The sequence below is a fragment of the Nipponia nippon genome, unplaced genomic scaffold (assembly GCF_047370975.1).
Source record: "Nipponia nippon isolate SJK-2023a ecotype South Korea unplaced genomic scaffold, ASM4737097v1 scaffold_1, whole genome shotgun sequence".
Classification (NCBI taxonomy): domain Eukaryota; kingdom Metazoa; phylum Chordata; class Aves; order Pelecaniformes; family Threskiornithidae; genus Nipponia; species Nipponia nippon.
The window spans coordinates 118,300,109-118,324,330 of NW_028262290.1; the positions used below are offsets into that span (position 1 = coordinate 118,300,109).

The 24,222-nt window shown below is 42.7% G+C and overlaps 1 protein-coding gene across 3 annotated transcripts; it reads right to left on the reverse strand.

Annotated features, from left to right (window-relative positions):
- Positions 1–715: 715 nt before the first annotated feature.
- On the reverse strand, positions 716–24,123 carry CTNNB1 (catenin beta 1). Of its 3 annotated transcripts, XM_087769067.1 has the most exons (17): positions 23,735–24,119; positions 15,303–15,369; positions 9,161–9,221; positions 8,437–8,664; positions 8,046–8,299; positions 7,718–7,956; positions 7,432–7,633; positions 6,955–7,099; positions 6,397–6,500; positions 5,970–6,308; positions 5,557–5,715; positions 4,471–4,590; positions 4,185–4,335; positions 3,972–4,093; positions 2,758–2,818; positions 1,784–2,004; positions 716–1,491 (listed from the first exon to the last, which is right to left on the reverse strand). In XM_087769067.1, exons 3-16 carry the CDS (start codon positions 9,171–9,173, stop codon positions 1,796–1,798), a joined length of 2,346 nt encoding a protein of 781 aa, XP_087625193.1. In that variant the 5' UTR covers positions 9,174–9,221; positions 15,303–15,369; positions 23,735–24,119; the 3' UTR covers positions 716–1,491; positions 1,784–1,795. The 3 variants fall into 3 exon arrangements, with proteins under 3 accessions (XP_087625193.1, XP_087625186.1, XP_087625201.1); XM_087769060.1 differs by lacking the exon at positions 15,303–15,369; XM_087769075.1 differs by lacking the exons at positions 1,784–2,004; positions 15,303–15,369 and having other exon boundaries at positions 23,735–24,123.
- Positions 24,124–24,222: the final 99 nt, after the last annotated feature.

The window sequence follows — 24,222 nt, forward strand, 5'->3', positions numbered from 1 at the left end:
TCTCCTCGTCCTGGGGTGCTAACCTGAGCCATGACCCTTTGCAGCCAAGACCCCCTCCCCTCTTCTGCCAGCAAACTGCTGCGCTGAAGCCGAACTGCCAGCAGAGACTGGTGACAGCTGCACCATCCAGATGTGCACAGTTTGTGACTGAGCTGGCAGCTTAAGAACTGCTTTTCCTGCCCCCAGCTACACAGGTACTGCCTCCAGGGAAGGCAGTTACACACAGGTTGTACCTCACACAGTAACTGAAGACTGAGGACACCTGGAAACAGGTTTACGCTACTGGACCAGCCGCCAGTTTGTAGGCTAAGGGTCTTCATCCGACCCTACTGACAGCGCATCTCTGGAGAGAGCCGCAGTGATATGCTGGTCTCGCTTTTTGAAGCCCAGAAGCTAAGTGTGGCTGCAGGCCAGGCACAAAGCATAGCTGCCCCACACCTGGCTCGGCCCAGCCCTGTGCTGAAGAACCTGCCAAAGCCAAGTGGCGGCAGGCAAAGGGGAAGAACGCTGCCTCAGAGGGCTGCAGGAGAAAACCCTTCTCCTTTGGACTTCGGCTCTAAAGGGTAAGTGTGTGTTCCTCCATGGGATGAGAGGTGACTGCTTCTTGGCTTCCTCCTCCGAAGTACTGCAGTTCTTGTGCAATTCCAGGACAATATTCAGAAAACTTGTAAACACACAAATATACTTTGTGATCTGAAATAATTTGACACAGAGCGAATTAAAAGTTTACTTTAATTTTGAACCATTTTATAACTGCATTTTTCTCATGAAGCATCTGTATCACAGCAGGCTACAATAACTTTGGGATAAAAGGCAACTGGTAAACTGTCCAATACAAGGTTCCAAATAAACAGTTCTTACTGGCCCCTACCCAGACATATCCCAGATAAAGTTTTTGATCAGAAACATGAAATAGATCCACCTGCTTATTTTAAGCATATTAAAAAGGAAACTAATTGGACCATTTCTATTTGTCTAGTTTTTTTATACAAAAAGGCTACACAATGTTACACTTTATTCAGAATACAGTTAGAGCGATTATGAATTAGTGTTCTACACCTTTACTCAATCCTTAAAAATTAGAAACTGCTGTAGCATATTCACTATAACTTAATACTACGAGAGACTTTTAAAAAAAAACTAACAACAATTACTGCGAAAAGAAAGGCTACTTCCAAAGCAAGCAAGGTCAGTACCATTACAGAGATTTAAAAAAAATAATAAATTTTTAACAAGCAAGGCTAGGGTTTGATAAATTCCATCTTGCAATTCATTCTTGTGCATTCTTCGTTTCTTGAATCACTCCCAAAATCCATTTGTATTATTACTCCTCGACCAAAAAGGACCAGAACAAAAAGTTTACTTCAATTGTTCCCATAGGAAACTCAGCTTGGTTAGTGTGTCAGGCACTTTCTGAGATACTAGCCCACCCCTCGAGCCCTCTCAGCAACTCTACAGGCCAATCAATGCAAGTTCATTCAGATGATACAGCTGCAAAGAGAAAGAAAAAAACCAGGTGTCAGCATTCCTGAGTAAAGGGCCGTTTTCGCACATTCAGACCGCATGAAGCCAGCGCACAAGACATTACAGTTAATTACTTCCACACTTCACGGCAGAAGTCAGTTTGGAGTGTACTGATCACGTGGTTCCAGAGCGTTTATTCACTGTTCTGGCACACTGGGACCCAATCGAGCCAATCCCTCCCTGCCAACCAAGTCCGCAGTCCAGTCATCTGTTTGTCTCTTTTTGTTTTGTTTTTAAATTCAAGGTTGGAGCTTCTTACCTAAAGGATGATTTACAGGTCAGTATCGAACCAGGCCAACTGATTACTGTCACCTGGAGGCAGCCCATCCATAAGGTCCTGGGCATGGCCAAGATCTGGCAGACCATCAACTGGGTAGTCAGCACCAGGGTGGTGGCCACCCATTTCATGTTCCATCATAGGGTCCATACCCAAGGCATCCTGACCGTATCCGCCAGAGTGGAAAGAACGGTAGCTAGGATCTAAGAAAGTTAAAGGTGGCAGAGGGAAAAAAAGCATAATGTTAACAGATGTTAGATGCATCAAAAGCTGCAAGTATCAGTGTGTGAGAAGATCTTTGTAGCCGTCTAATTTTTTTTCTAGTTCAGCCAAGTTCAAAAAAATCTGTTGCCTGCCCTTAATGGCTATTCCATTGTTCGAAACAGCCTTCCAGTATGATTCTGCAGACAAAGCACACTGCAGTCAGAAGCACGAGCAGATTCCAGCCAAGCCATTAGTCTGCACAATCAACAGTACTAAAATTCAACAATACTGCAGCAAAACCAGGCTCCAAGACTGTAGACTTGCTTCTGAAAGGCTAGTCAAAAATAGCTTAGAATCCTTAGGGATAGGCTTGCGTTCAAGTCTATAGACACTTACAGGCTAATACATTCAATACCCGGTTTTGTTTTAAAGAAAAACTGCACTATTGGAATTGTCAAGTCCATTTGTAAAGAATTTAAAAGATTTCTGGAAACAACAGCTCAGCGGGAGATTCTCCCACAAGACTCAGACAAGAGACACCAGTTCTGCACATTCATATGGCTCCCATTTCAGTGCTGCCAGCGGTGTTGCAGAAACCGGTCATTTGAACTGGCAGGTCCCCATCTGCCTGCCAGTTTGCAATACCTTGCTGAAGAGTAATTCACTCTTCACTCATTTGCAGTTCTCCTTTAAAATCTATGACTTGACTTCATCCAACTTAGGTTCAGTCAAGGGGAACGGAGGAGACGTACCATCTGGGCGGTATCCAAGAGGTTCTCCCTGGGCACCAATATCAAGTCCGAGATCTGCCGTCTAGATGTACACAAAAAAGTTACAAAACAGTTTTCATGTCAGGTCTTCGGGCCAGCACTAGTAATGCTGAGTTTAAAAAGTTTCGAAGCTTGCCCCAGATCCCTTTTTAGCAACTCTTCTGCAGTGAGCACTGCAGCATCGACTTCTGTGAACATGAAATGCCTTTTTATCCAAGCATCTGCATCCAATATAGAAGAGCCAGATGCAGGCATAGGAATCCATAGATGACTGGAAGGAGAGTTCTGTTTGGGCAGAAAAAGATGGGGCAGATCTAGGAACACGCCTCCTCAGGTACATCTGCCCGACTCCTGCGAGTCAGCTGGTCAGAGATTCCCGAGCCAGCAATAGGGTGTTTAAGAGTTCTGAAGGGACCTCCCCCGGTTTGCCCAACTACAGAAGTAATTGCCTGTCTGTAGTGTAATTGCATAACTCCAATCTCAAAGAGATGTCCCATTTTAGCGTTTTTTTTCACATTGCTGTGATAGATACAGATTTTAGGACACTGAAATAGTACAAATCAAGGCCTACTGTCTTTTAGTAAATACATACAAGGTAAGACAAGCTAGGCTCCTGAATCTAAATAATCTGCAGGAAGACAGAGACTTAGTGAAACCTTCCCTCTACCCCAGGCACAGTTTGTTTTCAGTCCCGGTTCACTGTGCAGCCCTTTAAGCATGAAAAAAGGCAATGTGTGATAATCTGCCTGCAAACATTCAAGTCCGAGAGCTCAGTTCTAAGGAGAACGCAAGTTGCATCCCCACCCCAAGATTATTTGTCCTACATCGTTTGCTCAACAGAAGCCTCACAGGATATGTTTTATGTTTATGCTTCCCTCACATCACTCATGCCTCAATCTTTGCATTCAGAGTTCACCAGCACAGAAAATGTTACAGCTTTGCACACTAATGAACATAGTGAGAGTTACAAGCTTTAGCAGCAGTAGTGAAGGGACTCTTCCTATCTGCAAGGGAAGAAGCAGCTCTAAGGCTGCTTGTCACAGGTTCACTGAACCTGAACACGCAGAAAGAATAAAGAAGGTCCAGCCACGTGTAAAGCTGTATCACTGACAGCATCTACACTTCACTACTGGAAGGAGGGAGGACATGGAAGCAAGGTCTCGCCAAGGAACCATTAATACAAAGACACAACTCACCTCGTTCCAAGCCATTGGCTCAGTCCGGAACAGAGAGCTTGTCAATTCAACCGAAAGTCGCTTCTTGTAGTCTTGTGGTTTGTCCTCAGACATCCTGAACAGCACCGCAGCTGCGTATGTTGCTATTGAAAGGAAGAGGGATTTCAGTAGAGGCTGAGTCTTCTCGCAACCGTTGCAACACAAGTGTGAAACCTATCTTTTAAGTTCACTTACCAACACCCTCATTCCTAGAATGAAGCAGTTCTGTTAAAGGAGCAGTTGCACCTTCGGCTTCAATTGCTTCAGCTGCTTCCTTGTCTTGAGCCAGTTCACAGAGCACCCCTGCAGCTACTCTCTGGATGTTCTCAATGGGAGAGTACAACAACTGCAACCAAAACACAAGGGTTTCTTTAGCTCTTCAACTTGAAACGAGCTCTTCAGCACAATCTGACTTAGCTTAAGAGCCATTTTACTAGGTTTTCTAGTATGTACTATAGCATTTTCTTGAGCTCTTGCTTACCTGCACAAATAGTGGAATGGTATTTAGACCCCTGATTACGATTCGATTATGAACATCGCGTGCAAGAATATGCAGGGCTCCAGTGCAGCCCTCGACAATTTCTTCCATACGCACACCCTCCTAGTCAGGGAAAGAAAAGGCATTTTTTTTTGAAGTTGAGATATTGCATGCTACCTTCTAAAATGACTGTCAAAAAGCTGATTACCCTGCCAACAAATCAACCAAACTTGTCCCGTGCACACACCCCCTTCCCCCCACAAGGCTCATATCCACTATCTACTGCTTAACAAAGTAACGGCCTTGAAACTTAACATCCCTGCTAGCAGTCGGCCCAGTTTATCCAATTAAATTGAGTAACTGAAGCATCGCAGTGGAACTCTTCCCAGTGTTCTCATTTTTATTTCAGTTCATTATAAACTTCATGTCTGACGACACTGGCTTTTTTTCCCCAAACTGAATTAGCTTGGCAGTTTACTAAGTTTGAAACAGTGGTTATCAGTAACAAAGAGGCCCCCCCTCCTCCTGCCTCTGCAAGAATTAACTACACTCCTGCACTAGTAAGTACTGCTTCCATTTGCCCATGCTAAGGCAACCTCCCCTTTGTTAATGTGTTTAACAGGGCAAAAGACAGACTGATCTTGCCACACAGCCCTGGTACCTAAAGAGGTAACAAGTATGGAGGCTGTACAACTTCTCAGTACTTTTACAGCTCTAAGCACCCTTGAAAATACGCAATAAGCTGTGACAGCATTCTTAAACCCATAGTTCCAACGAGGATGGGTTTCCTGGTAGAGAACTACTTCCCTTGCCAGAGTAGACAAAACCAGGATTCCTGTGATCTATAGCATTCAGAATTAAATGCTCAAGAGGTTCTTGGTAAAATAAGAACCAAGGTTTTGATGTTCTTGTTTATTTAAGAAAAACCGCAGGTCTGTCAAGACAGAATTATCAGCCCACCAAGAGAATAACATGAATTAGAGCAAATGATAAGACAGCCATTCAGACCAAACAATAGATGGCTGAGGCACACTGACAAAAATGAGGAGTTTTACGCATAACTTCAGTTAGCGGCGGCCACTTACTTACCACAAACTGCTGTTGTGTTCCACCCATAGAAGTACGTCGCTGGGTATCTTGATGTGCTCTAACCAGCAACTGAACTAGCCTTGGAATAGCACCTTGTTCACGCAGTGGGGCGTGGTTTGCAGGACAGAGAGCAAGATTGCGGATCAAACCAACAGTAGCCTGCAGTTAAGAAAGGGGGTGGGGAATAAAAGAGCGTGATGGGTGTGCTTGCTGTTAGTGATTTCTTTTTTTAATCAGTTGATCCCAAATGCTTAAATCTCTAATAGACAACTCTCAGTTGCTCAATTGAAGCAACCTTCCCATCAAACAAATTACATTCCCCAACGCCTTGGAAACAAAGTATTTTTCACAGTTAAGGTTACCTTAAAAAAAGCACTAGTTTTCAGCGCTGAAAGCTGTTAACTATTACTTACCTTGATCAAAGGCCAGTGTGATGGCGGGTGCAACAGTTTAACCACCACTGGGAGTCCATAATGGAGACGTACTGCATTTTGAGCCATCTCAGCTTCTTGATGTCTGCTGGTGAGGTGACGGAGCGCACAAATAGCAGGTTCTGTGATGTCTTCCCTGTCTCCAGCCCGAAGAACTGTGCGCACAAGAGCCTCGATGCCACCAACCTGGCACACCATCATCTTGTTCTTGTAATTGTTGCAGGTAAGGTTAGAAAGGATGCCAGCAGCACAAGTCACAACATTAATATCATCTGATCCTAAAAGCTGAACAAGAGTTCCTAGAAGGCCTTCCATTCCCTCCTGCAAAAAAAGAGGGAAGAAAAATTTAGTCTCTCTCCTCTTCCACTATGTTAGCTTTTGATCCTGATCCCTTAGAAGAGCCATTTACCTGCTTCGTTGCAGCATCTGACAGATTTCTCAGAGTCCAGAGACAGTTCTGGACAAGACGCTGGCTTGGATCTGTGAGGTGGAGTCCCAAAGCTTGCATCCCACCTAAGAGAAGGTACAGATTTGACACCATTACTCGGATGCCCATCTTGTGAACAGTGAGGTCCTTCTCTTCCTTAAAGTCTGAGTGCATATCTTACAAGCTTCGGGATCTTTCTTGGCATTAGTATCATAATATGGCTAGGCCCTAACCCTTCGTTACATAGAAGAAAACCCCAAGATTCTTTTTGTGACACTAGACCTTTTAAATGTATGCATGTTCTAAGGGGACCATTCTGACAGCACTCAGCCACTAAGCCATCCAGCTAACAACATAGTAGACTTACTTAAAACAGACTACCTTTTATACTTCTGTATACCAAAGGCCTCCAAAACTAGTTATGGACCGAAGGACCAATCCGAGTTCAACTTCTGATGCTGGCAGCTTCTGTTCTGTAAAATGTGCTGATCCTGCAGTACCACAGAGCTTTTTAACTTATCATGGGTACAAGGTACTTACCAGCTTCAACAATAGCAGGTTTGTTGCTGGAGCAGACTGACAACACCTTCAGCACCCTACTTGTGGTCCACAACAGTTTCTCGTAAGTATAGGTCCTCATTATGTTTACTAGAGCCTGGGGTCCACCACTTGCCAGAATAATCAGCTGAAAGACACCAAAAATAACATTAGTCTGTCACTTCCTGAGCACATCAGTAGGTAGTAATTGTTGCTGGCTTACACCCATCGTAGGTTACAGACCTCTAAAAAATGTTCACATCTGCTGGTCAGTTCTGTAAGTTTTGCAGTCTTACTATAAGCATGACTGCGTTTCCGCAAAATAATTCCTGCGTCCCTCGCCTCTTGCAAGGCGAGGACTGACTGGCAAAAGCCCAACATGGCTGAAGATTCAGAATAAGGAGGCCAGTACACAGGAACTGTTAGGCCATTCATAGCAAGCTTGCTCATTTTAAGTGCTTCAATAGCAGAGGCACTTACCTTACTTTCTTGATTGCCATACGCTAAAATCTGAAGGCAGTCCGTTGTGATGGCCAAGAATTTGACATTTGTCTTGTTGAGCAAGGCAACCATTTTCTGCAGCCCACCAGCTAGACGGACAGCCATTTTGGCTCCTTCCTGATGCAACAAGAGATTGTGAAGAGTTGTAATGGCATAGAACAGCACAGAGTCCACTGGAGACCTACAGAAGGAAAAAACCTTGTGAGTACCCGCACCTACCAATACTAACTAAAAAACACAAGTACCGTCTTAGTAGTCCACATACCCAAGCATTTTAACCAAAGCAGGGATGCCTCCTGATTTGAAGATTGCCAACAAGCCTTCACGGTGATGTGAGAGGTTGTGTAGTGTACCTGCAGTACAACGGGCTGTTTCCACATCGTTTGTATTTTGCATGGTACGCACAATAGCAGATACCATTTGAGGAGATCTCATAATAGCATGGCGAGATGCTTCCTTTTTGGATAACTGATGAACCATAACTGCAGCCTTGTTCACCACCACCTACAGAAATATTTGAAGAAAGCTTTTAGTTTTAAGGTCATTGAAGAAGCTCCACAAGCAAGCTGCACTGAGGCAAAGAAAATGCTTACCTGGTCCTCATCATTCAACAGTTTGGTCAGTTCTGGGATTGCACGAGTTGCAAGTTCCGCATCATCTTGGTAGTTTATCAAATTAACAACAGCATGTTTTAACATCTGGGATGGCTCAGCCAGGCGTTGCACATTAGTTGGATGAGCAGCGTCAAATTGTGTGGATGGGATTTGCATTCCTTCATCCAGTGTTTCAGGGAACATAGCCGCACGCACTCTCTGAGCTCTAGTCATTGCATACTGGCCATCAATATCTGAAAAACAAGGTAAGTTGTTACCTCAAGCTAGGAATAAAAAGCTCATCTTCTAGATTAGTAATAATTCAGTATTTAGGTTTCTGTATTGTTAAGCTGTGTGCCTAGGCAAATCAGTGTAATGGAGAAGGCCTTACCAGCAACTTGCTCCTGGGTAAACGACTGAGAGAATCCCTGCTCCCACTCATACAGGACTTGCGTCGTGTCCACATCTTCCTCCTCAGGATTTCCCTTGCCACTCAAGGAGGGAGCAGTTGTTGTGGCACCAGAATGGATACCAGAGTCCAGATACGATTGTTGCTGCCAATGACTGACTGCTGCTTTTCTGTCTGGCTCCATTGCCATATCCAGCTCCATCAAGTCAGCTGTAAGAAATCATTGTTGAACAATTAAGTTTAGTTCAATTACTCCAGCATGTATTAATCCAAGAGATGACACAGATTTTAAACAAAAATAAACTGCTATAAACAACTACCTCAACCTGGCAGAGGTAGCACTGCAAGCGAGAAGCAGTTTTAAACTGAGGCTTTACATCGAACCGATGCAGACATCTATAAACCCGACTAACAGGCAGAGCAATCATGGCTATTGTGACTGTCTTAGTCTACTGCTTAAAGGTTCCCTTTTCCACATACTATGATTAGGTATTTTACTGTACTTAAGGGACCCAAAACACTTACGATGACAAGCTTGTTTGCAGGTTTGAGTTCCAGTGGTAAGGTATTAATTACTGTCGTAGAGCAGACATTATTCAATGCAAGTAACTTTAAAAAGTTAAAAAAGAGGAGTAAGAAGCCAATTTAACTGCTCTTTATTAGAACTGCTAGATTCTAACAACAGAAATTGCGATGCATTATATACCTTGGGTTGCCATGTTCCTTGTTGTGCTCCCAGAACTTTTTCCTGCTACCTTTCAGAGACCCTAAAAAAGAGCAAGGTTAGAACTTATTAAACACTAATCAGAGCTAGTAAGACAGGATTTCGTATTAAAGCACTAGAATTGCAAACTAAGACTTTGCACATCTTGCCGTTTCATTACTACAGTGAGTATATTCAAATGCTAATTAGCAAAGCCCCATGGACAGAGATGCAAAAGAATAAGATGTATCACCTAGACTTTTTCTGGCAGTCTATAAGTAAGATATATTCTCCTCTTAAAGCTGCAAGAGAAAAGGAATTGAAGACTGACCATGATAGGGCCATTTTTTACTTCTCTATCCTTGCATAAGAGGAAGTCCAGACATTAAATTCCACAGCTTGGACATGCCGCAAAGACAAGGGCTAAATGTTAGACTTCCTCATTTCTCTCAAAGACAGCTACGCTAAGATACTAGCAAAACTGTTAGATACAGGACTACAACATGGATTTTTGTAAGGAAAGCTGAAATGACCATTTAAGGCAAGCTGCTATTATTTCAGTGGTACAAAGACTACCTAAAGAGTTATAATTGAACGTCCTCCTTTACTCTTTTCCTGTATCACAAGCAGAAAGGTGTCTTGCTACATAAAACTCTTCCTTGAAGTTAAGCTGAAAATTGAACCAGCCTTATAAGCAAATGCTCTCCTTTAGTTGCACGCATTAAAACCAAACTCACTTTTTTTTTTGCAGAGAGCCAAGATAATTGGGGGCAGGAGGCTGAAATATGATCAAATGCCCTATCAAAATCTTCAGCATGCACCTCCATTTGATATCACCAAGCAGTCCAGAAGTATTTGTACCATAAAGCTGTAGCCATCTCTTCACTAACCCAGAAAGAGAAATTTGAGGCTACAGCTTCACAACGGGTCACTCAAAGCTGTCATACTTTTATTTCATTTGCTCCCCTTCCCCCCCACAGTCCAAGACTGTTTTCAGCACAGACATAGAGCTGGTGACAGCCTATTCTGGGAGCTAGCCAAGCAGAAACATTTGTAGCGGTAACTAGTGCAGTGAGCAAAACCATCTCTTCCAGCAATCAGCTTTCAATGTGCCGTTAGGTGTTAGAGCTATGCTGATCAAAACATTCCTAGACAATGAAGTAAAGGCAAGCCACTAATCTCTTTAAAGGACAGGTTTGCAGTACTGTGTCAGGACAACAAAGTCCGTTTGACGCTGTATTTGTGTAAAGACAGATTTCCCCAGTTTAAGAGTTTCCTTCAGGAGTAGCTTTTAGAAAATCATAATTAAACAGAAGACAGGCCTGCAGTTTAAGAATCTCACTGAATAGGTTAGGCAACTCTGAGGCAAGCTTATATATTTCACTGTCTGTGAGCCAGCTGCAGGATACTCCAGCAGCTCCTGAGCAAACTCATTACTTTGCTGTACAAATGCCAGTGGTGTTTGTCCTGACTCTGCACTCCCACAACTTTTGGCAGCAACCCTTTCCTGGCTCTTTTAAAATGGACAGTAGATCTGCATCTGCAGCAGATAAGCAGCATTGAGCTGATTTAAGACATAACACAGCATTAAGTACCCTGCTATGCCATTGGAAACGCTTGGGTCCCTAAACTAGTCCTCCTCCACAGCCTGGAAGAGACTGGCCAACTCAGAATCCTTCCTCACAATCAGCATGGAGGATGCACTGACAATACAACCATTTTTTTTTTCCCAGTCCCTCGAACACTGGATTCCTCCAACATCCTGTTAGGAATTTGGGAGTAGCAGTGGTAAGGGGAAGGAAAAACTAAGTCATGCTGTCAGTTCACCATTAATACAAAAGTTTCCCTGAGTAGCTAAGTTGGAGGAAGTGCCTGTACAAAAGCTTGATAGCTCCCTGCAGGTCTTCTGCGTTGTCAGCCCCACTAACGCCTTCCAAACAGAAAGAAGTGGAATAGCACTAAAAGCAAATTTGTGTCTTTGCTCCCCCTACTCCTCACTGTAAGTCAGATGCAACATTTCCAATAGAAAACTGGGCAAGATCTAGCTGCTACATGCAATTCGCAATGTGCTTAGCACAAAAGATCTATTTTTATTGTAACCTTTCTTGTCACCTCCTATTAGGAGGCTGCTAATAAAAATGATGACCAACTAGTTCTGGAGTGGGTAGATGAACCAGTCAAGAGCATTGACTATGCTTTAAGATATTTACTACCACCTCAGATTCAAATATGAGGGGATTGGGAAAAATGTATATCATTTCCTTTCACTGTTGAATTCTGCACAAACGAAGGCAGCTGGCTTACAGCAACTGCACTCTGAAATGGTTGTTTCAGTTTCAACACCCTGAAGAGATGAGAAGAGTAGCTGTGTCATTTGGTACAATCCAACAGACCAGCCTAGCCACTGCACTGCAGCACTATTTCAACATAAAGCTGAAGAACATACACAAGTTCGCAATGAAGAATACCGAATTAAGTGTTCAGAACTGCATTATCAGTCAGATATTCAGTCTTCGAAATGCTGACCTTAGATCAGCCTGCTAGCTGCACCTGAAAGTTTGTAACATCCTAATCTGCATTTCATACTCCTGTAACCCCCAGAAATTCCAGGTAGCATTTTTTATTTAGATGGGAAATCGGTTTTAATCCCAAGAGTTCAAAATAACTGCAGACTAAAAGTAGCCAGGGAAAAGGAGTACATTCGGGTTGTTTTTAGGGTTTCTGTAACTGAACGTTCCCCCATTCCTTCCCATTTTCTTCTCATTTTACAAGGGGGTAAACTGAGTCCAGACAAGCTGCTGACTTGTCTTCCTGTGCGTCATGACAGGGTTAACTGCTACGCTTCAAAGGGAGCAACAACCCCAGACGAGGTAACAAATGTTTGTGCTGTTACCTCACCTGACAGAAACTGGATCAATACACACAGCATGGGGGTGAGGTGGTGGTAGAGTGGAAACAAACAAAAAACCCACAAAACCACCCTGCTAGGATAATTAAGGTTGTAGTCTTCAACCATGAACCATATACCAGCTCCTTTAAATTGAGCTCTTATTCAAATTTATTGAAGGACATATGACTAGAGACATTACATTGTCAAGGTCAGTAATGCAGATCTTAACCACCAGGAAGAGACAGAATGACCTGGTACACTTTACAAACTTTAGCATAACAGCGAGCTTCTGTAAGCCTTGCTATTTTTAAAGGAATTCAAGTCTGAATTTTGATAAATGTCATGTTATACAGAAGTTCATATGGCTGTACTGCCAGGAGTTACGGGACTTACCTTCTTAAAAACCTCCTCCTCCCCCATGACACTATCCACTTGTGTAGCAAGCACGATCAGTTTTAGGTTTAAATGGAGGTTGTTGGTTTTTTGTTTGGTTTTAGTTTGTGTTTGTTTTTTTTAAATATATATTAAATCCCTCATATGAAGAGCAATGCAAGACATTGCACTAAGCTGTACTGTGTACCATCAGTTCCAACCTTGCATTTGAGTTCTAAATAACTGAGAAAAAGTTTTGCAAGCTTAGCACACTTACGAGCCACCAATTCCAAGTTACTAAGGAAGACAATTCAAATTTTTTGGTTTTCAAAGGAACCAAAGAGGAGGAGTATTTTGATAATGAATAGAACTTCAGTATTAATTTCCAGTTTTGGAGAACAGCCAAGCACATGCCAAGGAAGTCAACAAGCCTATAGCATTTCTCAAATCTAAACAATAATTCTGAACATCTTCAGTAAAACCTAGATAATTTTCTTTCTAAAGCTGTTAAACTCCATTAAGACACAGAGCACAGTGAATTGTTTATGTCTATTCTGTCTGACAGAGGACAAGACCTGTGAGAATAGCCTATCTACGGGGCTGAATATCAGCCTGGCATTTACCTCCCTGGTACATCAAGACTGTATACAGTACATTTGCACCTCTGCTGCAGTTTATCTAAGATAAACCCATTTTCATTGTCAGCTAAGCCATTTTGTTAGCCTATGAAACAGCTCATATTTGCAGCTTGTATTGAATAAAAATGTATCCATCTTCTTTTAAGTTTACTACCTTAATCTTAATAGAATCTTCTCATTAAGATTGAGTCAGATTACACCTAACTGATCCGATAAGGATTCCTCCCCCTTTGTAAAGCAAGTCCAACTTAAAGTTTGCAAGTCTTCCAGAAATCTTCTGCTTGAGAGCAGCATGTTACTAAACCTTGTGTGAGAAACGAAGACTGACACATCCAGCCACCATGACCTATTTAAAGGGAACACGTCTACTGACCATGTTTTCATATGTATGTCTCTCTACATCTCATCTAGGACAGGCCAAGCAACTGCATCTTTAAATTAACCATTGGTGCCGACTGACACATTTTCTTACGTAGAACAAGCAGATCTTAATTTTCTTGTGACAGAGCAGTTAAAACATGGATTATCTACACACAAGTGAAGAGAAGTACATGTACTGGAAAATAGATTTTCTCCAAGTGCGCAGAAGCTATAGCAACCACTACCGAGGTGTTACTGGAAGCATTCTTAGGGTCTAATTTTATAACTGGTCTTGTTTCGGGCAGCTGCCTGCCCATGACATTACCTGTGTATCTGCTTTACAAAGAGTCAGTAGCCAAAATATACAGGCAACATCAGTTCCACAACCAATAACACCAGATAACTACAGCACTCATTCCTATGACCCAAGAACAGAAATGTAAGAACTTAATGTAGCAGAAGCTTCCTAATTAACTTTAGTTTTCAAGTGGAGATGTGAGAAATACATTCGATTAAGGATTTTTAAATAAAAAAAAAAATAATCCTTTGATCCTATCCTGGAAGTTGTTATTCTGTTTTCTAGAAAAGAAAGCAAGGGGTGGGGGGAAAATAGTCTAAGTAAGACAATACTGTTAGTGGAAACATCAAAGCAGCTTTCATGGTATATAAGCTCTTTCAGGCATGAGTGGCTGACCTGTCTCCTTAAGCAATTTTTGGTCTAGCCTACCCCACAGCTATAAGCACTCTTGCAACAGGCAAGCCTACCTTCTACTGCTTTTAGTCTTATGAAGACATGATCCAACTGAGATAGTGCTATTCCTAATGAATATTAAAGTGACTAAACTGATTAACAGGAAGCCTAAAAAGAAGTCAGTTATTTTTCTTCCTTCAAAGAGGGAAGCCTATAATCAGTTTATACCTGCCTACTGACTTCTTTTTTTTTTTTTTAAAGGAAAAGCAAGAAGTCTTAGTCTAGCTGACAAAAACCTGACAGCTACAATTTGAGAGGGAGGGAAGGAGGAAGAAGTTACAGGTGGCCTATAAGAACTGATTTATAGACTGCCTATCCACAGATGAAAACAAGGATAGTACTTTTGGAAAATAATGATCCAGGGTATTTGCATTCAGTTTCTAACTTAGATGATTCTACCTTTGGATTAAGAAGGGAGATAACCTGGGAAGTTAAAAGGATTGTCATTTGCCTTGCAAGTCTCAATTTAGGAAACTTTCATTTTTTATCTTCAAAGGTTAAACAAGTTCAAGAACTTTTTACCACCAGAAATATATGTTTTAAACTTCTAATTATTCCTTATCCAAATGGGGATAAAGTCCTCTTCTCCCATATTCTCCAAACAAAACTTAACTTTGAGGACTTTTATCTATCTTCTATTGAGCTCTGGGGTAAAGTATGCTTTGTGGGCAGTTCTGGAGGTCCTTCATGCATTAGATGCTTCTGTAAGACTAGTAAGAAGTCCTGAAAGTACAGTTTGTGTTGTGTGTTTTAAAGGATTTTAGAAGCTGTAGGAATGACAGTTGGGGTTTTCAATTTTTCTACACAATGAACAGAAGATACTTTATTTCAAAGTAGGAACAGATAACATGCTTGAGTTTCACTCTGAAGACTTGCATTTTAAAAAAAAATTTAATTCTTCTTGTACAAAGGTACCACACAGGATTAAATACAACAGTTTTCCTTAAATACATTCCATATCCACAAAACAAGTACCGAACAGCATTCCCATATTCTGTCTACAGTAGCAGCATTTGCAGTCCTCAGTCACTTTGTCAGCTCTGAAAGGAACAGCTGTATGCAGTGAGTGGAGATGATTTTGAAGTTATGTACAAACATTAGAGGGCCTTGATTATTGTCAAATTAGTCACTCACCAGTAGTGACTTCTGGATTAAGAAATTCAATTTTTCAAACACCTTCTCACACCAGCAGTTTAAGGACCTGCATGAACAAAAATGACTGTGAAACTCCTTGAAAACTGGCTCTCAAGTAATGGTTTAGGGCTGTAAATTATCACATTAAACAAAGCAATGGACCACTTGGATATTTTTGGAGACAGTAAAGTTAAGGTTTTTCTTATTATCTATACCAGGAATCATAATATAAAACTTCACACTTTTCATATTAATGTCAGGCTTCCTTCTGCTTTCAGCAGGCTGATATTTAATATGGGTAAAAATATCTTGTCATAGGCCATCTGAAGATATTCTAAGTAAATGGAAGTAACTTATACAGCATGTAACATCGAAAGGAAACAAGTCAAACCATAGAGTCAAGGGAAAACATAGCATGTGTTTTCCCAACTTTAAAAGGAAAAAAACCCACAGTGGGTTTTCACAGCTTTACAACATTTCTATCTTCTTTCGGGTTAGATGATAGAAATACTCATCTGTAGCCTTCACTACCACCTCAGAAGAAATGTCATGGCAAGAGATAGAGCAGCATTACTATATTTAAGTGTTATGCCAAGATATACCAACCTCAACCATTTCAGTAGTTCTATTGAAAACTAAGAGCTACCAATAGGGACAGGAATCTTAACCTGTGTGCCACAGCAGGTTAAAATCTGAAAATCCAGCTTACTGACCCTAGACTGCAACAGAACAAATTCATAAACTAACTCATGACAAAACTGCTGTGGTCATTTCCTCAAGCGATATTTGATTAACATTGTTCGCTCCAACCACTAAGTAAAAATACTTCACTCCAGTGAAGTACCCTATCCACTCAGTATCCTATGTAACCCATCCAGCTCAAATTTATCCAAGCTGGAATACTTCAGACAATGCATTCTACCGATGCCTGCAGAAAGGCAGAAGCAGCCTTGCAAACAGCAATATGTTCCATTTTAGATTTAGCTAATCAGATCACAGTAAGTTTGACTCTGAACCCAGAATATACAACAGTCTTGCGTTGTTCTTTAAAATATCTTAATAATAAGACCTGAAAGTCTAAGATCGGTTTCTCCTATTAAACATCAGGAAATTAAGAAACATGAATAGTATCTGCTTAACTGACCTTTCTCAAAGGTTAACAGGTTGCAACTTCCAAGCTTTAAATATCCTTAATACATGCTGAAAGAGGCAACAAACTAGCTCAGATAATCCACAGAACTTAAAGTGGAAGAGGGCTATTTGACAGCACATACACAGATCTGCCAATGCTCACTACAAGTTACCTCTGCTTTCAGCCACTGTTTTTTCCTGCTTAATTTCCACTTCATTATATCTTTTTTTCCTTCAGGCATCCCAGTTTGCTATTACATCAATTGTTCTGGCTTTTCAGCCTTTATCTGCTGCCTTAGAAATTATCTAAAAAATCCTTTCCATAACATAAAGGCAGAAGAGCCTCCCTACACTAGCTTTTATAAGTTTTTTTTTTTAAGAGTTCATTTGATGCCACATCACAAAATAAAGTGTTATCCCTGTCTATTTTCAGTCATCTCAGCAATCTAAGACCAATTAAGAGCACAGAGTAGAGTTTCTATTCACATGCTCATTACCTAAAGCAAACAGAATGCAAATATTTCTGTTCTTCCTAGACTTCTCTAAAAAAGTTGATTACAACTGCTTAATGGAACTGAAGTGCAGGCATCTGGCAGTCGACTAGACTTTAAACACTGGGTTAGCTGTATTAAAAGAGGATTTATCCCTCAAAATATGTCTACTGAAAGAAAGACTCAGGTTACAAGGACAGAGAGAGACTCATCTTTGAATCCATGCAGCCTTAGGCACACATGGCAGAGGGGAGGGAAAGGGGCCACAAGAACTTTACAAGACGGCTGTAAGGCTCCATTCCACCACACTTCACTTCCATTAGGACTGGACCACAACAGAGTGTTCTGATACTACAGGACACTCACCTGTTTTACCCTCCCCTTCCTCCCAAAAGGGACAGCAGGCTAGTAAAGAATCACACTTCCTAGCCAGCTTGGCAAATGACTAACTGTGAGTACGCATTAAGTTTCAAGTGCAGTTGAGACTATAATGTAAGTGTAATAAGATTTTGTTTTGCTCACCCTAAGTACGGAATGCCACCCAGAACACAGGTAGTTTTAATCGATCACTGAAGAGCAACTTTAGCCACTGACCAAAAGTTCAGGTAACAAAATGTATCAGAAATGGACTTAGTGAGCTTCCACTGCCAGATGGGGTATCTTTCAGCTGCAGGCATTGAGTGTCACTGAAACACAGCGCTTTGAGCCACGCAGCATTTAGGCACTAACAGCCTGTGCAATTAGTCAGGGTCTTCACAGGTACTAAGGTTTAAGTAGCCTTTTAAAAACAACCCATTGAAGTTTCAATAAAGCAACAGTTAACATTGGTCTGAGACACATCGTCAGCCAACAAATACTTGAGATAACTAATCTCTAAAATGATGAGAAGCTGAAGGAGAATTTAGAACAAGTACATCAGGTAAGTTAGTAAAAAAAGTAAAGTTCACCTGGGCACTGATCTGCACAATCATTCGAAGAGATGAACTTTCAAACTTTAGAGCCTGCCAAGAAGCCCCCCCCAAATGAAGCTGGCAATATCCTATAAAGGTTCTCTAATACCTTTGATGCACAGTACTTTACTCTTCAAGACAGACATTTTAGAGAAACTTTGTGGGAAATTACATATTGATAGGACACCTAGAGAGGTCAAAAGGTACTTAGCAGCAGTTACCTACCACTGTAATTTCTTACAACTATCAGTGGTGCCCTACAGAATTTTGTTTGATGCTGGCCAGAGCCTAAGGCTGCCAGAGTCATGTGGCTGGGCATACTATGCAAGGTAAAGACGGCACCCTTTCATATAGTCCCATACTCTTTGCTACTTATAAGCATACTTGTACTGTAGTAACTGAAATCTCACAGCACTGGATGTTGTCACTTCAGAGAAGTTAGTGTTTGGATCCACAGCACAATTATTTTGCCCTTTACCTAGAGAAACATTTAGGAGTTGCAAGAGGTCTGTCAACACAATCCTTTATATTCAAAATCACGGGCAAGTATACCAGCAGCTTCTAACAAGATCTGCAAACAAAAAAGTCATCTACAACACTAGCAGAATCTGTAGCTTTATTAGTAGGCAAGATTGGCTCCAAGTACCTCTGTATCCTTCTTCACTGTCCAAGAGAGGAGCTGTTGATAATCTTAACATTTAAGATGAGATGCAAGGAACTGCTTCAACTACTAATCAGGTGTTACAATCCAGCTTTAGAACAAAAGTAATAACCTTCTCCACATAATGTACCTATCAATCCTTTGACAGCAGTTTGCAACTCAGTATTAAAGGACTGGTATGACAGTTCCAAGTTTATGAACTTGCATTAAGTTAACAACAAGATTATCAACCCAATTACTCTTATGTCTTAATTGTTTTGACCAGCTAAGCACCACCAACTCATGCAAGTAACCTCAAAACAGTTACTAAGTTCACTTCTGTTCAGCAATGGGTTTAAGATCTTTTGGTCACCAGCAAGCATGTCCAGTTAGGGTTTCATGCAGCATTCATTATGTTTGAGTATCTTCATGGCTGGGCAAAACATGAAGAGCAGTTTTATTATCACAGCTTAGAAAGTTGCAACCTTTTATCTGTGGGGCACAGTTAGGTGTCTACATTATGCATACTCCTGCCATTCTCAGTTAGGGATGAGCTAATGTTTCTGTCTAAGGTTTAATTTGCCAGCAGTACTCACCTAATCAACTTGCACTGATTTACAGCTTTTGGTCAATGTGCCCCTACTTTCACCAAGAAAGATGTCTGTAGTAGAGATAGCAGTAGCCAGGATCAAACATCATTCTTTAGTCTTACCTAGCCACATATAAAAAAAGCTGCCATCATGACCATTTAGAGATAACCTATGAGACCTGAGAAAAATATTGTATCACATTTCATTTAACACTAATAAAGTTCAGCAACAAACCACTGCCAGCCCTCAAGCTTCCTCCCCACAGGTTTGAGTGTCAAAAAGATACTTAATGGTTCTGCAATCATTTATCATGATCGTGTACATCAAGAAGGCGGCTGACAGCCACCGTATTACAGAGTATCTTCCCCTCCTGCCTGTGTAGAACTTAAAACACTCATTTCCACTCAAATACAGCAACAATTTAACAAATAGTCTCCCTTCCAAACCAGTACGTATCTAACCATAATCTAGTTTCTTCTGAGGCTGCAACCATGTAGCCAGGCCTGAACATGGATGTTAAACATTAATCGCCATGGTTTAAGAAACCAGAGTGATTAGTCATAATTGCACTGACACTAATGAAATACTTATGAATCCAAAAGTGGCTGCCTTTGCTTGTCTGTCAGAATAACTATGTATTTACAATAAGACATACCAACACTCCAAAAAGTACTGTTTAAGCAACAAACATGCTAATGAAGTCTGACATTATAAGATGTTTCTTCAGCTCACTTTTAATTAAGGGAAACTGACAAGGCAACAGCATTTATCAGCACCTTTAGGATGTTAAGATTTCTGGCCACTGGAGGGCACCTGAATTGTTGCCAGGACAATACAGAACTACTTGCTACAGTTGCTGCAGAGCTGGCAAACTTCTCCAACTTATACAAGTCTATTTAGCACAGTAAGTCAGCCTAGAAATGCTAGTTCCAGCAAATATACTTACAGAGCACACTGTGCATTTGCCAACTCCAGTAAGATCCAGCTAGCTCATTACTACCTTTTTTAAAAGCAGCAACCTAGAATACTGGATTAACTCTTTCAACCTTTAAGGGAATTAATGTAGTCCTTAAACAAGGTTCCGGAGTTGATTTAGTATTAAGTAATAGAGCAAGTACTTTACCTCTGCAATACTAATCCAGCCAGCGTACATTGTTTCCCAAAACAACTTGGAGTATTAAGAAAAAGTTCTTCTGTAATGAAAGCTGTAAAGCAACATCTGCACCCATACTTCCCAAGGCAACAAAGCGTAGGGCCCATTTGCTTCACATCAACTCAGAGTTAACAGATTCATGAGGGCAGGTCAAGCTACAGGTATATGTTTCACCTGCTCACTTTATCAATTTGGTGTTCCAGACAGACAGAAATGCCAGAATAAGACTTCCATTAGTTCCCTCCCTTGCACTTGAAGTTACCTGTCAGTGCGAAAAACTTCTCTGGCTCCTTTCTTCCCCTCATGAGAGGCAACACAGCCAACACACCACTAGCATATTAAGACATTACCCTCTTGGGCTAAAGCCTGATCACATACTACAGCAAGTTTTACTTTGGAATCAAATGCCAGAAATGGATATTAAAAGTGAACCGCTGTCAGGCTCCCTTATGTTGGCAAGTCTAACCAATTTGGTTGGTGCATAACATCAAAGCACCCCCAAAACAAGTCTTCCAGTCCTTAACTAGAAAGTCAGCAACACTCCCCTGCCCCTCTGACCACACAGGATAATCATTTTATCTAAAGAGAAAAGAAAAGTCACATGCAATACTTACTGCCAAGGAGTCTGCAGAATTTTGCAAAGTTAATGTGGTGCCATTTCTAAGTTACTGCACAGTCACCCAGCAAGGCAGGGGCCTCCGAGCTCGCGAATATGTGCTGCGAGGACCCAAGAGCAAGTCCCAACTGCCTGCACAGTTTCTCACGAAGTTTTATCAGGCTTCGTGAAGTATGATGTTCAAGATAAGGTCAGTCCTGATTTTCCTGCCATGGTATGCGGTCTACCAGAGTCACAGAACAAGTTTTGCTGCAAGCAACTGCATGATCACCACAACCCCTGCATTACCAACTTTAACTATGAATTAACATGAGTGATTCTGATTACTGCTGTATTTGCACACTACTCTACTTACCAGACAACATTTTGCAGAAACATCCTTATCCAGGAGTTTCAGACCGCACATTCAGACTTCAGTTTATAAGGCTGAAGCTTACAATAGCCATGTTTCCTGCCCCATTCTTGCTGCTTCCCTTTCTACTCCTCAAAATACTGCAAAATTACTTTCGAAGGCCACTAGTACCAACTTGCTGTCTTTACATCTGAATTAACTTTCTGAGGTATTGTGCTCTGAAGAGTTAAACTTGAGTTTTCGGTGATGTTAAGTCACGAAAGATCAACATTCATTTCACAAAAGCTGTATGTCTGGAGGGCAACCAGGTTTCATGGCCAAGATTTGATAAGCCAGTTACTGACACACCACGTAGTCATAGCAAAACGCTAGTGTAGACTATATGTCAAGCAAGAAGCCCAGCCTATTTACTGCTTCGGTAAGGAAAAGGAAGCTTGGTTTACTAAGGATGTAACACAACATTTGAAGAACTGACTTTTTCAGTCAAGCTTTACTTTGTATTACATCCTTGCTTTTAGAAGCCATTGTGCATTGCATTGTCCTCTCTTATCAACATGTTTTTACTTATTTCTCCCCTAGGCTCTTTGAAACGATCAGCCATACAGAACAACATGAACATTTCCATGCATTTCAGTTTATACCTAGACAGAAAGTATCTGAACTAATAGACAAGCAGATATGACATTTCTTTAGAACAACTCCAGAACAGCAAGACACTTCATATGATTTTATACTGAAAGCTGAATTTAGAGAGCCTTAAAGCCTTGTCTGAACAGCTAGGTAGCCTCATTTTCACCAGTACCAGCCATTAGGCAATCAACACAGTAGCCACATACATGCAGCTGTCAGCACCTTTTTATTAAAAGTGCAAGATTAACATTAATTGGACTGTCAGTTACTGAAATTCACATTATAACTTGGCCCAATAAGCACCAGTAAGTTTTGCCCTTTATGCTCTTTTAAAGCCTTGCAGTAGTGCCTTTTTGTCATTCAGAAGCAAAATCATAACTGGTAAGTTGCTCTCTGGTGTGTCTGAACTTAATACCAAGAAAACCCCAACACTCTTTCAGGTAGTTTTCTCGTCTTTGCCTTTACTATAGTCTCAGAGCATAAAGATCCTGTTTTACTAAAACCCCTCCTTGATTTCCGTCCATCGACCTCAGCATACCAGCCCAGCCTCTTTCCATTCACCACTTGCATACTTTGGGGGATGGGAGGACCACAGATGTCTGGAATATACAGAGTGTCAGAACAATGGCTGCTCCATGAGAAAGAGATCAAGAAGAAGTAGCTGATTACAAAGATCAACACTGCCATTCCTAAAGTCTCAAGTTGCCCATAGTACCTTCACAGCCTGCCCTTTCTTCCCAGAAGGGATAATCTTCAGCAAAGGTTTTTGGGAAGAGATTGAAAAAGAAGCGGCACAATGTCCTAAGTCAAGTTTTAGCTAGGGAAGAATTTAAGGTTTTGCTAGATTTAAGAAACCTCGCTGTCTCAGGAGCAACTGATCATGCACAAAAGAGAGCTGAACTAAGCTTTTCAGGGAAAAAATCACATCTGGAGCTCCCCATTCCACGGGAAGTCAGAAACAAGTGCCCTATATCATACTAGGAGTAACAGCAAGTTGCTTCACACATCTCAGAACTGCGTTAGTCTGGGAGGCTGGAGTCGCCGTCGTCCCCCCCAGCCGGCCTCGGAAAGCAGCAGGCGCTTCCCCTTGCAGCATACGAGCCCCCAGCTGCCCGAGTCATTCGCTACAAGACTCTGGTAACGTGGGTATTAAAAACTTAATTTGATTGCTCCCAGCTCCGGGGAGCTTCATTTCGGTGACACCCAGAAGCAGCATAACCTCTCCAGCAAATGTGCATGCAACTAAGAGCGAAAACCCACAAGGCAACAGATTAGTTATCTCCCGCCGACTGCAGTGACCGTGATTAATTATATTCGGTACAAATAAACCCGTCCCCTGCTCTCTTCCCCCTCCTATCACCAACGGTGGTCTGCAGCCCACCGGCGAGTCAGTACCTCCCCCCCTTTAAAAATAAATAAAAAAAAAAGGGGGGGGGGGCACGAAAGTCCCCCGGCCTCGGGTGCAAACGCGGCCGGGAGCAGAGTCCCACGGAGACCCGGGCGGCAGAGACTCGCCTTCTCCTGCAGACCCGAGCAACCACCCCCTCGCCCCAGGACCAGCTTCCCAAGAGACACCTCGGGAGCCGCAGCTGCCGCCTCCTGCAACCACGCAGCTGTCCGGACCTCCCAAAACAAGAGCCCTCTCCTCCTTTCCTGCCTCCCCCCCGCCTCTCTCCCACCCCCACTCCCACCCAGGCAGCGCCCCCCGCCCCGCTCCAGCCCCGTCCCTCCCGCCTCGGCGCCGGGCACACCCTGGACCCCCCAACGGCCGCGGGACGCAGCGCCCGCTCCCGCCCGCCCCGGGGCACCGGTGGCCGCTGAGGGAGCGAGGCCCGGCCCGGGCTCGCCCCAAGTTCCCGCCGGAGAAAGTGGCACTAACGTTGCAGAGAGGCGAGAGCGCAGGGTACCCCCGGGCTCCGGCTGCTGCTGCTGCCGCCCGGGCGATCCCGGTCCGATCCGTCTTTCCTTCCTTGTCCCCTCGCCGCCTCGTCCTCGTCCTCCTCGCCCGGTTCTGTGCTGACGGCGGTGCCCCCGCCGCTGTACTCCCGGGTGGCAACCGTACGGGGCGGCGGTTAGTCCCCCTTGCCCCGAGCGCCGCTACCGCTCCCACCGCTGAACCGAGCGAGAGGCTTAAAATGGCGTCGCTCACAAGGAGGTTCTTATAGTGAGCGGCGGGATCGGCTGTATCCTGCCGCCGCGGCCGGGCCCAGCGCGCAGCATTCCACAGGCACCCAGCGCACAGGGCAGGGGGAGGAGAAATAGTGCCCGGCTCCCAGGGCGGAGGGAGACAGAGAGCAGCAGCGGAGGAAAAGCGGCCGGGAGTGGGGGGAAGGCCGTGGCGGCGGCGGCGAGGCGGGGGGAGGCAGG